The 14901-nt window shown below is 39.8% G+C and overlaps 1 protein-coding gene across 1 annotated transcript; it reads left to right on the forward strand.

The window, feature by feature from the left end:
* The first annotated feature begins 2413 nt into the window (after positions 1 to 2413).
* On the forward strand, positions 2414 to 14625 carry si:ch211-63p21.2 (FH1/FH2 domain-containing protein 1). The gene is made up of 9 exons (XM_031304394.2): positions 2414 to 3531; positions 4355 to 4495; positions 9809 to 9991; positions 10931 to 11050; positions 11130 to 11291; positions 12754 to 13004; positions 13854 to 14076; positions 14180 to 14288; positions 14368 to 14625. Exons 1-9 carry the CDS (start codon positions 3019 to 3021, stop codon positions 14394 to 14396), a joined length of 1731 nt encoding a protein of 576 aa, XP_031160254.2. The 5' UTR covers positions 2414 to 3018; the 3' UTR covers positions 14397 to 14625.
* The last annotated feature ends 276 nt before the right edge of the window (positions 14626 to 14901 follow it).

Raw genomic sequence — 14901 nt, forward strand, 5'->3', positions numbered from 1 at the left:
GCGGAAAACGGCAGGAGGGACTTCCGTTCAGGACTTTCGAAATAAAAGTCAGTATTTAAGTCAAACAGGTAGGGCTTTCAATATACTGTTTGTTTCTTTGTTTGTTTGTATATAATATGCATGCAATCAGGCCTATTATATATATATATATATATATATATATATATATATATATATATATTAATCACTATTTTCATCATACATGTATTGTGTTATTATGTAGCCTATGCATGTATTTTATGTTTATGGCATAATATTTGATTTTAACACAAAAATGCTAATTATTTACAGTGCTTTATTCTCAAAAATACATTTTCACAGCATATATATATATATATATATATATATATATATATATATATATATTTATATATATATATATATATAATAATATAATATAATATAAATCCATAGGCAAACATAAATGCAAGTGAACTACAGTTGACCCTATAGGCAAACAGCAACAAATATAAATCATAGGTTACCATCGCCATCATACCAGTGAATTGATCTGTTATGGGTTCCCATGACAAAACTGAGCTGCTTTCAGGACCTTTAGGAGCATATCATATTTTTTGATTCTGTGTTTTAGTGGTGCATATTCACAACATTTCTCCTACAATTGGTTATCCAGCCTTGCATAGCCTACTTTCAGAAAAGCTAAACTTGTTTGTGGTCTTCTTCTACCTCTGGCTGGGTTCTCACCCCTAGATCATAATCTGAAAGTGGTTTTGTGAACCCACCAATCATCTGGTCCAAAGGAGGGAGCCAACGTACATACCTTCACCGCTCACAACCTCCACTGTATTGTTGCAACTATGCAGCATAGCAGTACTGTGTGGCACACCGGTATGGTATTGTCTTTCAGGAAAATGAGACGTTTAGTTGCTTAGAGAAAAATGGTGCACATTCAAAGGTGTGTATTGTGTGGTTTAAATTGAATTCAAGATCTCTCTCAAAGCACAACTCTGCTACATTTTTGCAATAAATTCAAGAACTTGTTGGCTCATAGACATCATAATAATGTTAAGTCATCATCTATATTAGCATACAAAAAAGCCAGTGTAAAATCCATTTTATTTAATAGGATTCATGAATATACATGTCCCAGTTCAAAATTACCTTTACGTGACAGAATCCAAGCTCTGGTTCCTGGCCCTCACAACTTAAAAACACTTAATATTCTCAAAGCAAACTGTGAGTGATTCCATTGTCATTTTTGCCCTGATCTTTATCTTGTGCTGTGAAGGCCCTGAGAGAGTGCAGCGACATTCAGTGGTTATTATGATGGGACAGACAGAGAAACAGATGAAAAGAGATGCACACATTTATAGACAGCCACTGCCACACAGACACACAGAGAAAGTCCCAGGCCAGTTTGATCAAAGAAAATCACCCGGAAATGTCTGTCCCCATGGGAAATCTGTCTGTTTCAGTAACTGCGCCACATCATCACTAAAATACTGTCCAACTACAGTAGAACAGTTGATATGGTGGTATCTAGTAAGTGGATTTTGGTCAAATCCAGTGGAACACATATTCATTATCATTATTCAGTAGATTAGTTAGTTACAAAACCCTAAATAACACAAACAAGATGCTGAAAAAGAGCATTACTTTCTAAATCCTCTTTTGCAGCAGGATTAAAAACACTTTAATATATAAATAAATGTTAAAAAGAGCTTAAGCTTTCCAAATAGAGCTCATTTTGGCCTAAATGTCCCATGAGGCCTACTGCCGCCTCTAGACAGCGGGGCAACTGAACGAGATAAAGTATAATTAGGGGCAACCTAATGGCCGAGGGAGGGATCCTCATTATGGCTGCATGTCGACCATGCAAATGCCCCCTGTGAACATAACTGTATACTGTATGGTATTCAGCAGACGCTTTCTCACAATGTTTTTGATTATAATTAGTTTCACCCAGTTACGCTGTGATGCTATTGCAATTGCTGAAATGCAGGCTAATGTTTGTTGAGGAATATTTCTTCCTTTTTTGGCACTTCTGTCCATAATCACTCTGCTGCATAATGACCTATTTACCATGTGTGTCAACAGATACACTAAAAACGTTATACCTTGTCTTATCAATGCAGCTTTGATGATTGCGTTAATGTTTGCTGATGTGTCATCCCCAAAGTTGCACGTAACTAAAAAAAGGATGCATGGCAACATGTGGTCAATCGTGCTTTTTTATGCATTCACGGGGGAGAAGGGGAGGCAGAAGGGGAGGGAAGTAACAGATCTTCAGAGGCAGATAGAGAAGTTTGTGTATACACAAGTAGCAATACAAACAGGAGATGCAGGCTCGATAAGGAAATTAAGGGAAAGGGTGCAACTCAAATAAAGCAAGAGGGATGCACTAACGGACCAATGCACCTCTCTCTCTTTCTGTTTTCTCTCCAAAACTCTCACTCGCTGCCACTTACAGAAAGAGAATCAGAGAGAGAGATGAAAGTCAAGGGATAGCTGCAGAAGCACATCATTTGGATATTCTGGAAGCGCTTCAGAAAGGCGTTCCTTGGATTTTCTCATCAGAATTGGATGCAGGACTAAACACAGCCTGTCAGAACTCACTTGAATTCTTATGTCTTTGACTGAGGTCACAGTGGACATTCGGATCAAAGCATCAGACTCAGCTAGTCATTTTTAGATTTGATGGACAAACACCGCACCCGAGGCAATTGCAGGTTACGGTGCTGTGAGAACACCCACAGGTGGTTCGAAGATTGGGATTTGGTTGTGTGAGTTATGCGCTTCTGTGGTCGACATGTGAGGTTGAGCATCACAGACATTCAGATGCACTTCATATACAGTGTCTGAGGGGTTTGCAACACTGCACAGTGAGAAGAAGAGACAAGGAAGGGATCAGGTTTAGCTGCTGTGTGGAACATAAGGACGAAAGCAAATATGCACTAAATCTGGTCTGAACCAAAAAGCATTTTTATCTAATATGAGGAAGGAGCATGCTTCTTTCTCAAACACAAAGCAGAAATTATAACCTGGTTTGTTAAGGTAATGCTACTAAATATCAACAGAACCTTTTTTTCAGTCAGCTCTGAAAGACCAATGAAGGAATCGGACCAAACCAAGGATAACCCCCTGACTTGGGATTTTGACCAATCCTGGAATTCATTCCTAAAACCAGCTGCGCGTCTTTGCCTCAACACCTTGGATTTCTCAGACCTGTGGGACGAGGAAGACAGTACAGAGGACGAGGGAACTCATTCAACCAATGAATCGTCGCCATGTCTCCGAGGCCCTCCAGCCCCCCCTCCTCTTCCTCCCCCTCCTCCGCTTGCATCACCTTTGCCCTCTGCCTCCCATAAAGGTGCAGCCATCAAATGCCGCACCTTGAAGCTCCACTGGAGGGAACTGCAGAGTTTAGCTCCCCTTCCCAGGATGACCCGCTTCGGGACTCAGACTATTTGGGCCGGACTTGAGCCAGTCCATTTGGACACAAACCGACTGGAGTACCTGTTTGAATCTAAGAGCAGTAGCACAAGTTTTAATGTGGCTTCTGGGAGGCAGGTAAGACTAATGAGGCAGGATGATGCCTCAGCAATATAGTGTGTTGTGTTAACTGTGTTAACAAATATCTTTTCTACATTTTGCAGTATCTATTTTTTTTTAATGGAAAATACAGATGTATTAAGCAACTGTAATTTTTACCCCATTAGGTCAAGTCTATAAATTGACGTTGATTCATTTAGGGGATTGCTCCGGTGCCGCCGGAAGATCCGCCGGATGTCCCTCATTTTCGGCCGGATTACCCTCACCTTCCGCTTTCTTTGTGTTGGCATTCTAAACTCCGGTCGATTTCTGAGGACTATGGTTAACTATTCCTCAGATCTCTGCAGGGTAAATCCAGACAGCTAGCTAGACTCTCTGTCCAATCTGATTTCTGTTGCAAGACTAAAACAAGTTTTGAACGAACACGTTCCATCAAAACGAGTTCCTTCCCAAGGCTTTTTTCCAGAGGCAATGTCATTGTGTCCGGTGCTTAGCGCCGGCCATGACGATTGTGATGGGTTTAAAGAAATGCCAATAAACCAGAGCACGTTTTTCTCCTATCCCAGCGCTGTAGAGGAAGGTCTAGCAATGCGAGACTAGATCAATCCATGTCAGTTTTTCTTAACATGTAAACTTTTGGGGAAATAGTGACAAAAACGTTTTTAAAATGTTCATTAAATAAAATATGATGATTATGATTTCTCATAATGAGAAATGTTATTTACATTTTTGACAAATTTTCAAATTATTGTTATGATAAATTCAACCCTAAAATGCACTTAGAGAAATACTTATAGTAACTTTATTAAACTGTCATATACTTCTTTGTATCCCTGCACAGAAGCAGCCGTCAGTCTCAGTGTTGGGAATGAAGCGGAGTAACATCATAACCATCGCCCTGAGCAGCCTGCCCCCTCCCCGCCTCCTCCCCCCTGCTATCTACAGCATGGACAGCAGTGTGCTGGACAGAGAGGACGTTCAGGTACAGCAGAGGTCAAGTCCTCAGCATTTGCTTAACATTGAATGTTTGCCTTTGTTGGATAGGGTGGATAGTACGGTGGCCCTGAAGTGCAAATCACAACAGCAAGAAAAACGCGACGGCAAATATGAAAACACGACAGCGAATATGAAAACACGACAGCAAATAGGAAAACACGACGGCAAATATGAAAACACGACAGCGAATATGAAAACACGACAGCGAATATGAAAACACGACAGCAAATAGGAAAACAAAACGGCAAATATGAAAACACGACAGCAAATAGAAAAACACGACAGCAAATAGGAAAACACGACAGCAAATAGAAAAACACGACAGCAAATAGGAAAACACGACAGCAAATAGGAAAACACGACAGCAAATAGAAAAACACGACAGCAAATAGGAAAACACGACGGCAAATATGAAAACACGACGGCAAATATGAAAACACGACAGCAAATAGGAAAACAAAACGGCAAATATGAAAACACGACGGCAAATATGAAAACACGACAGCGAATATGAAAACACGACAGCGAATATGAAAACACGACAGCAAATATGAAAACACGACAGCGAATATGAAAACACAACAGCAAATATGAAAACACGACAGTAAATAGGAAAACACGACAGCGAATATGAAAACACGACAGCGAATATGAAAACACGACAGCAAATAGGAAAACAAAACGGCAAATATGAAAACACGACAGCAAATAGGAAAACACGACGGCAAATATGAAAACACGACAGCAAATAGGAAAACACGACAGCAAATAGGAAAACAAAACGGCAAATATGAAAACACGACAGCAAATATGAAAACACGACAGCAAATATGAAAACATGACAGCAAATAGGAAAACACTTCAATAAATCACAAAACACAACGGCATTAACTTCTACCGGAAAAGGTAGGGCCTATCTAGCAGTGGACGGACCCTCCTGATTGGACAGACGCACTGTCTGTCTTTTGCGCTCCCAAATCACCCACAATCCTATGCGCGTGGCTTTGCCGGCTCGTTAACAAAACAACAACAATGGCGGACCTAAGTGGGAGTTGGAGCGGCATCGCTGATGGCACAATTAACATTTAAATGTAAGTATATTTAGTGTTTGCCGTACATTTGTTATCACCGTTAATGTGTTACATCAATGTCAAGTGTTACGCATTAATGCTGGTACAAATTGCTATTATAATTAGGTAGATACACCCCGAGCTAACGTTAAGCTAACTGAACCTATCATTTAACATTAGGCTGTTAGCTAGCTAGCTGTGTTGCTGTCTTTTATGCCATTTGTGTTCGTAAAGTTTAATGTCCGGTGGCATTTTCATCTCTTTTTGTAAGCCGTTACTGTATATGCGTAATGTTAGCAGAGATTTAGAAATTGGTTTGTTTATCAGTTGTAGCTGCAGGATTGGAGGTAAAGCTGCACCTTGTTAACTTCACTAGCAACGTTAGATGAAAGCTAAAATGTATGAGTAGTTTCCCATGTAACAAGTATAACATTCCGTTATAGCATTTATAATGGTAAAGATCTTTTTTCTGTTTTTTGAACCTCTTACTGTATTGAATGAGTGTTAGTCATTAAGGTAAATTATTAATTATGTCTAAAACACACTTTTAGATTTGTGAAAGCTTTATTGTCTTTATGAGAACACAATAAAGGGAGATTTCACCGTTTTTCTAAACTTGTCAAATCAGGACTAAATTATCCCAGAGAGTCTAAGGAGTCTTAAAAACACAGTTTGAGATTTGTGAAAGCTTTATTCTATTTGTGAAAATGCAATAAAGGGAGATTTTACTGTATTTTTCACATATAGACTACATTGGACCAGGTCCAGATCCAAAACCACAATACTTAAGACTTGTCAAATCAGGACTAAATTATCCCAGAGAGGCTAAATAAACAGTTTTATTTTATTGCCACAGCATGGCCTTTGCTAATTGACATTCAACATACAAGTCCACGTCTCTCCATGTCATTTCTTATATCCATGAGCAGGTCTTCCTTCTCACTTCAAAAGAAAAGTAGAAAAAGTTATTTTTACCTTTTGGAAATCAATCCAAATATCGTCATAGATTTGCCAGTGGTTTAATTTACTCTTCAAATCCTTCTCCTTCAACATAAGTGTTGTTTTCTCACCTTTCCTCAGAAAAAGAGGCAGGACTGAGTATTTATTAAGATTTCTTTTAATTCATACTTCATAGGCCATTGTCTCAGGTGAGGAGCAACCCCACTTCTGGGGAACGCTGGGTCCCGATCTTCTTTGATGATGAAACCCAGCCGGACAGGATTGTGAAATACCTGTCAAACTTCCTCGACAGCTGTGACACACTCTCTGATAAAGTGTGCACCATGGTGTCTTCTGACAGGATCAAATACATCCTAAATGTGTTGCTGTCAGAGATAGGTCCACAGCAGTTCCACATTATATTCATGAAGACATTTTTTTCTATGACTTAAAGTGGCTATATGTAACTTTCAGTTTGTGTTAATTCTAGCGGCCACTTTGGATAAAAGTGGTAGTATTTTCACCACACCTGCTGTCGTAAAGGTCTTTTCTTTACGGTGCTGTATTGCCCACTGTAGATTACCAAGTTTGCGTTACCGTGTTTACACAAGTACAGGGGAAGACCTGCTCATGGATATAATAAATGACATGGAGAGAGTGAGTTAATTCTTGTCCAGTTTTGACAAGTTTAGGTATTGTGGTTTTGGATGTGGACTTGGTCCAATGTGGTCTACATATGCAAAAAACAGTAAAATCTCCCTTTATGGCATTTTCACAAATAGAATAAAGCTTTCACAAATCCCAAACTGTGTTTTTAAGACTCCTTATCCTCTCTGGGATAATGTAGTCCAGATTTGACAAGTCTAGGTGGATCTAGACCTAGTCTAATGTGGTTTATATGTGAAAAAAAACTTATTGTGTTCTCATAAAGACAATAAAGCTTTCACAAATCTAAAAGTGTGTTTTAGACATAATTATAAATTTACCTTAATGACTAACACTCATTCAATACAGTAAGAGGTTAAAAAAACAGTTTTAAGTTCCCCTTAACTGCCAAATCAGAAGCTGCGAATCGGATGCCAACTTCAGCGTCGTGGCTGCACTAGCGTCACCAGAAGGGAGAGATGAGAAGGAGAGGGAAAGCAAAAGACAAGCAGGGAGACAGAGGCCAAAAAGAGATGTTGAATAGATTATTTGCTATATTAGAGATTGCCATTCAAAAAATAAATGCATTAAATTAACTAGTTTGTCTGTGTCTTTTAAGTTTTTGTTTAATGTTTATTGTTTATTTATATGTTTATTTAGTGCAATGTTTATTTTTCCATCAAATTATGACCTGGACACAGGAAACTTCTAACTGAGTAATTATATTCAGATGCTACCTGTTTTAATAACTAGTTAGGTATACAAGCTCTAAAAAGACATTAATGAAACATGTATCTTTATTATAACATTTATTCAAACATTACTATATACTGTACACAAGTATATTCAACATGAAGCGGCGATCAGACTCAGCTCCCGATGATGGTGTTGCTTCCGGACTGCAGACAGAAGGAGAAAGATTAGGTTAGTCCAGTAGTTATCCAACCTGTCCTGGTAAGATTAGGTTAGTCCAGTAGTTATCCAACCTGTCCTGGTAAGATTAGGTTAGTCCAGTAGTTATCCAACCTGTCCTGGTAAGATTAGAATTGTATCACAAGTATATTTAAGCATACTGAAACATGAAGGTACTTCATGTAACTGTGTAGTGGTGTAGTTTCTTCATCATGGTCTTAACTGACGACTGTTGAGCATTTAACACACTTACACCTACCTTTACTGTATTAGTGGGTGTTTATCAATGGAGGTATTATGACTTTTCATATGTTGGTTGTAGCCTTGTAGCTTGTGTGTTTACAGTACTATTTACCCTTTCTCACTTGCAGTTTAATGCATATCATACTGCCTGTGGTAGCTCATTAGCTGGTAGCATTTACCTTGTAGTTGCTGATCAAATTTTGCACTGCATTTGTCTGAAAGCTAGAAGCTACTGGACAATGAGCTAATGTTGCATACATGCAGTAAACTACAAGCTAATGTAAACGGTTAGCTACTGCAATTCTCCTTACCGGTAAGTGTTATGACTACTACAAACATGAACTCCCACGAGTTTTTAATTTATTGACATGGGATAAATAAGACAAAACGACTATTGCTTACATTAAAGCCTATCGGTGTCGGTAACGTTACCTACCTTTGCACGTTGCGAGCAAAGTTCCTGACAGAATATTCTCCTCCTGCAAGCAGACTGACGCCGATTCACCAACAGCACAGTTCATAGTTCCACATCCATTTCGTCCAGTGTTTTGAAATGAGAAACGGCTAGTCCGTCTGTTAAAAGCATAGACAGTGAGGCACTTTTATTTTTTCACCTCTCCTTCCTGTCAAAAGACAGACAGTGCGTCTGTCCAATCAGGAGGGTCCGTCCTCTACTAGATAGGCCCTACCTTTTCCGGTAGAAGTTAATGCCGTTGTGTTTTGTGATTTGTTGAAGTGTATTCATATTTGCTGTCGTGTTTTCATATTTGCTGTCGTGTTTTCATATTTGCTGTCGTGTTTTCATATTTGCCATTGTGTTTTCCTATTTGCTGTCGTGTTTTCATATTTGCTGTCGTGTTTTCATATTTGCTGTCATGTTTTCATATTTGCCATTGTGTTTTCCTATTTGCTGTCGTGTTTTCATATTTGCTGTCGTGTTTTCCTATTTGCTGTCATGTTTTCATATTTGCCATTGTGTTTTCCTATTTGCTGTCGTGTTTTCATATTTGCTGTCGTGTTTTCATATTTGCTGTCGTGTTTTCCTATTTGCTGTCGTGTTTTCCTATTTGCTGTCGTGTTTTCATATTTGCTGTCGTGTTTTCCTATTTGCTGTCGTGTTTTCCTATTTGCTGTCGTGTTTTCCTATTTGCTGTCGTGTTTTCATATTTGCTGTCGTGTTTTCCTATTTGCTGTCGTGTTTTCATATTTGCCGTCGTGTTTTCATATTTGCTGTTGTGTTTTCATATTTGCCATTGTGTTTTCCTATTTTCTGTCGTGTTTTCCTATTTGCTGTCGTGTTTTCTTATTTGCCGTTTTGTTTTCATATTTGCTGTTGTGTTTTCATTTTTTCTGTTGTGTTTTCCTATTTGCCGTTGTGTTTTATGATTTGTTGTTGCGTTTCTCTAATTGCTGTGGTGATTTGCACTTCAGGGCCACCGTAGAATAGTGCAGTATGAGTTCATCTTTTTCCACATTCTCTTTTAAAACAGCGGCTTAAAGCACTGATCCCAACAGAAGAGGAACTGGGTCTGATCAAGGAGGCCAAGGCCCAGAACCCCCACTCCCCTCTGGCCCCAGCCGAGCTCTGCCTGCTCACGCTTGGGGAAATCCCACATCTGAACTCCACGCTTCAGCTGTGGGCCTTTGCTCTGGACTACGACTCCTTAGAAAGAGTAAGTTGAAGTGAAATTAACTTGCCACTGAAAATGTATTTGGTAAAGAGATGGATGCTTGTTTTGCTACCGTCTAAATGATGCAAAACTGATTCAATCTACATGCTTCACGTACAAACTGCTTCATTTGTATTTAAAAATGTAGTTAGCATGAGTGTAGTCTGGATCAACGGAACATCCGGCTATCTAACTCCATTCTCTTCGGGAAACAACAACAAACTTCGAGCTAGCAAGCTACACGCTGAAAAAGGCACCTTTTGGAAGAAAATTTGGATCGTACAACAAGGCAGGCCTGCTTGGTTCTTTCGGGGAATGCTTGTAAAGATTTACAAAGAATATGTTTACGGCATTTTCTATTTAACTGGGATGTTTTGGTACCGATTGGCGGGGATTTGCTAGAGACAAAATACACACCGCGATACACTGCAAATTACATTTAACCATGTATCTAGCTAATTTAAATAGCTCTCTTTACTGTATTGTGTGAACAGTTAACTTCATATAATATTTTATGTGGCGCTTTCTTTGTTCAGGGTGCAAATATTCCACCAAAACAAGTTCCTTACCGAGACCATTTAGCAAAGCCACCGTCGCTGTGTCCAGAACTTAGCATTGCCTAAAGATGATTGTGATTGGTTTAAAGAAATGCAAACAACCTAGAGCATTTTTTTTCTCCCTCCCTGTAATGTGTGTGGAGGTAGATCTCGCATTGCGGGACAAACATGAGCAGCATCATGGTAGCACCTACACAAGCTACATCATCAACAAATCTACCGTTTGATTGATAAGTAAACCCTATAGGCAGTACAAATACATTACCATAATGATTTCCACTCACCAAATATTTCACCAGACTAAAAATAAAACATGGATTTGCTGGCTCATCTACTCTGAATGAATCACTACATTGTCCCCTAAATGCGTCCCTCCTCGTGACAGGAAATTGCCGAACCTCTCTTCCATCTGAAGTTGGCCATGGAACAGCTCGCAACCAGCCAGACCTTTAGATGTATTCTCGCAACGGTGTTAGCGATCGGTAACTTTCTCAATGGATGTAAGGTGAGTGATCGCAATCTTTATGTGTAATGCACTTTTTTCTTTCCCACAAAATTCTCACAATACATTGTAATATGTCAAGGCCCGTGGCTTTGAGCTGAGCTACCTGGGGAAGCTGTCCCAGGTGAGGGATACACACACTCGCCAGCCCCTGCTGCACCATGTCTGTGTGCTCCTGCTGCAGCTCTACCCACAATCCTCTGACCTCTACTCTGACATCACTGCTGTTACTAAAGCTGGCAAGGTGCGTAGTTGGGCCTGTGTGTGTGTTTGTTAGTCTCCTAAGTGCGTCTGTTATGCTGCATCTGAGTAGGAGGGGAGGCTATAACAAATTGATTTTAAAAAAAGATCACGATTGATTCAAACTCATTTTAAAGATCAGGTATAAAAGGAATGCAAACCAAGTCAAACCTGGGACTAAGGCTGAATCCCATTTCTCTGTCTTACCCCTACCCCTTACCCCTAAGTTTACCCCTAGCCCTTGGCCCTCGAAAACGAGTGGTAAGGGGTAGGGGTGAAAACATAGCCCTAGGAAATGAGGCGCCACTTGGTTACATCATCATACATACTTAGGTCTGTTTGCAATAAATATTTGTATACACACTGCATGGTGTGTTGTATATCTGTTTCAGTTATCACTGTTTTGAATGTCATTGATGTTCAGAAACACTTTCTTTGTTCACAAAAAGCTGTCTTTACTGCCCAATAAAGTAAACATTATTAAAACTATTAGAACCATAACTTACATGTCACACACATATAGAAAAAGGCACTCAAATGTCTGAAATTCCAGACCCCAGTTTGATGCCTGTCGGCCAGTAACCTTTCCCTCCATACCCCATTTCTTTCATTAGTATCATGTATCATAACCAACAACAATGTACAGGTGCATGAACAGGAATGAATTACACATGTATACAATAATACAGTACCAATACAATAATGAATGGCTACAACATGAACGCAGAAACTTCTGCTCGTTTTCAGCCCAGAAAGTGAATCAGCTGCTGGATTTCCTCCGGCGTCCCTGTGTGATACAGGACGGTATAAGCACGTATCGATGTCTCTAAAGCAAGTAGTGTTATACACTGATATCAAACGAAATTTGCTGCTAATGGAGTTTAGTTAACACTGTAGACATGCATGGAGTCCATTCAAGGCAGAGAAATGCAGGACTGTTGTGCAAATAAGCAATGTAGCTAACGTTAACAAGCTAGCGATTTTTTCAAAACGTTTCAATTACAAATATGGTTGCAAATATATATGTACAGGACTGTTTAGAGCACAAAACAAGACCGTCGTAATTTTTAAATCAATTTTTTAAGCCGAAAATACTTATATTTATGGGTCTCTCTGGTCGACCTGGCAGCCATTTTCCTCGTTGCGCAATATATCTGGATACCCCTTGCTTTTCAAGTAAGCTTGCGTCCTTGCTTGGCGTTAAGGGGTATATACCCCTTCCCCTTAGCCCTACCCCTCGACCAAAATGAGTATTGGGACAGCACTTTTACTCTCACGTGAGCACGCAAAACTAAGGGGTAGGAGTAAGGTGAAGGGTTAAGACAGAGAAATGAGACGCAGCCTAAAACTAATGTAATCCTATTTCAAACAGACAATAAACTATGTTAATTCATTCAAAATGAATCTAAGTAACAATCTGTTGTGAATCGACTCCAAAATGCATAAACTCTTTCTCTTCTTTACAGTTCGACTACTCCCTAGTCCAGTCCAACCTTACCCAGCTAGAGGCCCTGTGCAAAGCATCATGGGAGCAGCTAAAGCTTTTAGACAAGGCAGAGGAGAAGAGGAAAGGGGGAAAGGTGGAGAAGAGGAGAGGAGGAGGAAATGAGGCTTTGGCCCCGGAGGGCCCGCTTCGTCACCGGCTGCCACAGATTTTAAAAGAATGCGAGGAACGGCTGAAGGTCCTGAGAGCCGTCCATCGTCGCGTTATAAATAGGTGTGAGGACATGGTTTATTTCATTTTGTTCAAACATCAAACATCATGTTCAGTCGCTACCATTGGCGATTTTAGACCCGTTTAAGGAGGCTCAAGGCCCCTTAAGTTTCATCTCAGCCCCCCTAAAAATTAAAATAATATCATATAATTTTTTTAATCAATTTTAGGGGTTCAAGTTAGAGTTTGCGAACTTGTCTGTTAGTGACAAAGAAACAATTACAGGTTCAAAGGGCTTGAAACAGGTTTAATATCCTGTGTTGCTGTCGCCATAACCCAGTCAAGGAAAGGGTTAACAAAAACGTAGTTTTGGCCAATCGGAGGTGGATGTGCCAGACTCCAGCCTTTGGCTGAGTCTCTATCTAATCTGTCAGAGGGAGAGCAGGAGTGCGGTTGTGAAGTTATACATTGGTAGTCCCCAAAGAAGAAGTAGGTAATTTAATGGCACAGATTAGAACCCAAATTGAAACGTAAGCAACTAAAATTGCTGAATGTTAAAACGTTGTGTCAAATTGGTCATTATTACTGTGACTTATAAAGTGTCAGGTTTAGTTCCATCATAGTGTTAATAGTGTCAAAAAACGTTAGCTGATGTTGTTGTTCAGTAGCTAGCTCAGAGATTATCGGCTAATGAAAAACTGATTTGGCTGGGGGGGTTAACACTTTTGCATGCACTATATCCGTGTCACATTCTCATTAGGGGCTGAGCCTACAATCGCCCCTGGTTGCTACCGTGTTGTCTTTTCCTGTACATTTTTTAAGAGTGAGGCCAAAAGTTGTCCTTCTTATTGTTGTTAAGTTTTAGTTATGGAGTAAATGTTTCGGTTTTCCTTTTCATTTTTGGTCCTTCAGGTTCCACTCTTTCCTCTTGTTCCTGGGCTACTCCCGAGCTATGGTGAGAGACACCAAAGTGGAAGACTTTTGTAAAACCATCAGCAATTTTTCTTTGGAGTACAGGACCACACGGCAGGTCATCGTCCTGCAGAGAGAGAGGGAACGACAGAAAAGTGGAGCAGAAAGTCCAGGCCCTAACACGCCCATAGGCAGGATGAAACGTCAACAAACTTCAACACAGGTTTTTTTTTGTTTTTTTTTTCTCAGATGCTTTTAAAGTGAAGCACCATTCAGGACAAAATGATTGACTGATTTTGTTAACCCGTTATGTGTTGATCCACCAGGATAATGAGGAGCAGTGTAGGCTGGAGGAAGTGCTGAGAACCCCTGAGTCCATCTCAAGACTGGATGTCACTCTGCCACGAAACCGCAGGAGGATGGCTGACATCCAAGGTACTTTATACACTCCATTTTTGTTCTCTCTTTATTGATCGAACGTGTCATACTGAACACACATCTGTTTATATCTCAGGTCCAATCTCAAGGAAAATGAAGTGGTGACCCTGCTGATATACTTTGAAAGCCATTCACCCACTGGTGTGATTGGACAAAATTGTTTGTAATTGTTATTTATGACATTGTTGTTAAAAGTGACATTTTTGCAGCACAATGTTGTTTCGCAGTAAGAAAATGGACAGATGCATGAGATTTCACATGCCATTAAATTTTTATTAATCATGTTTGAGTTGTAAAGATGCATTAAAGTCTGTTTTTATCAAAAAAAATCAAACGTGTATGCATGTGTGTGAGTGTAAATTAAAGTCATTTAAAAAGAAAACATTAACAGTGTGCATTAACACAAGCATTTTGCCAAAATAAAGCCTCAAAATATGATGAAAAGAAAAATCTGTTTTAGACTGATAGCTGTCCTCCGCTTCATAATTGTAGCCTACATTATGCTACATTACATTGTTTTCACCCAAGAGGGTAAGCGTCTCCTCACAACCCGAACCTCCTATGGCGCCATTTTGATGCTAATAAGCACTCACCCCCCGTTAGCATCCCA

The sequence above is a fragment of the Sander lucioperca genome, chromosome 17 (assembly GCF_008315115.2).
Source record: "Sander lucioperca isolate FBNREF2018 chromosome 17, SLUC_FBN_1.2, whole genome shotgun sequence".
NCBI lineage: Eukaryota > Metazoa > Chordata > Actinopteri > Perciformes > Percidae > Sander > Sander lucioperca.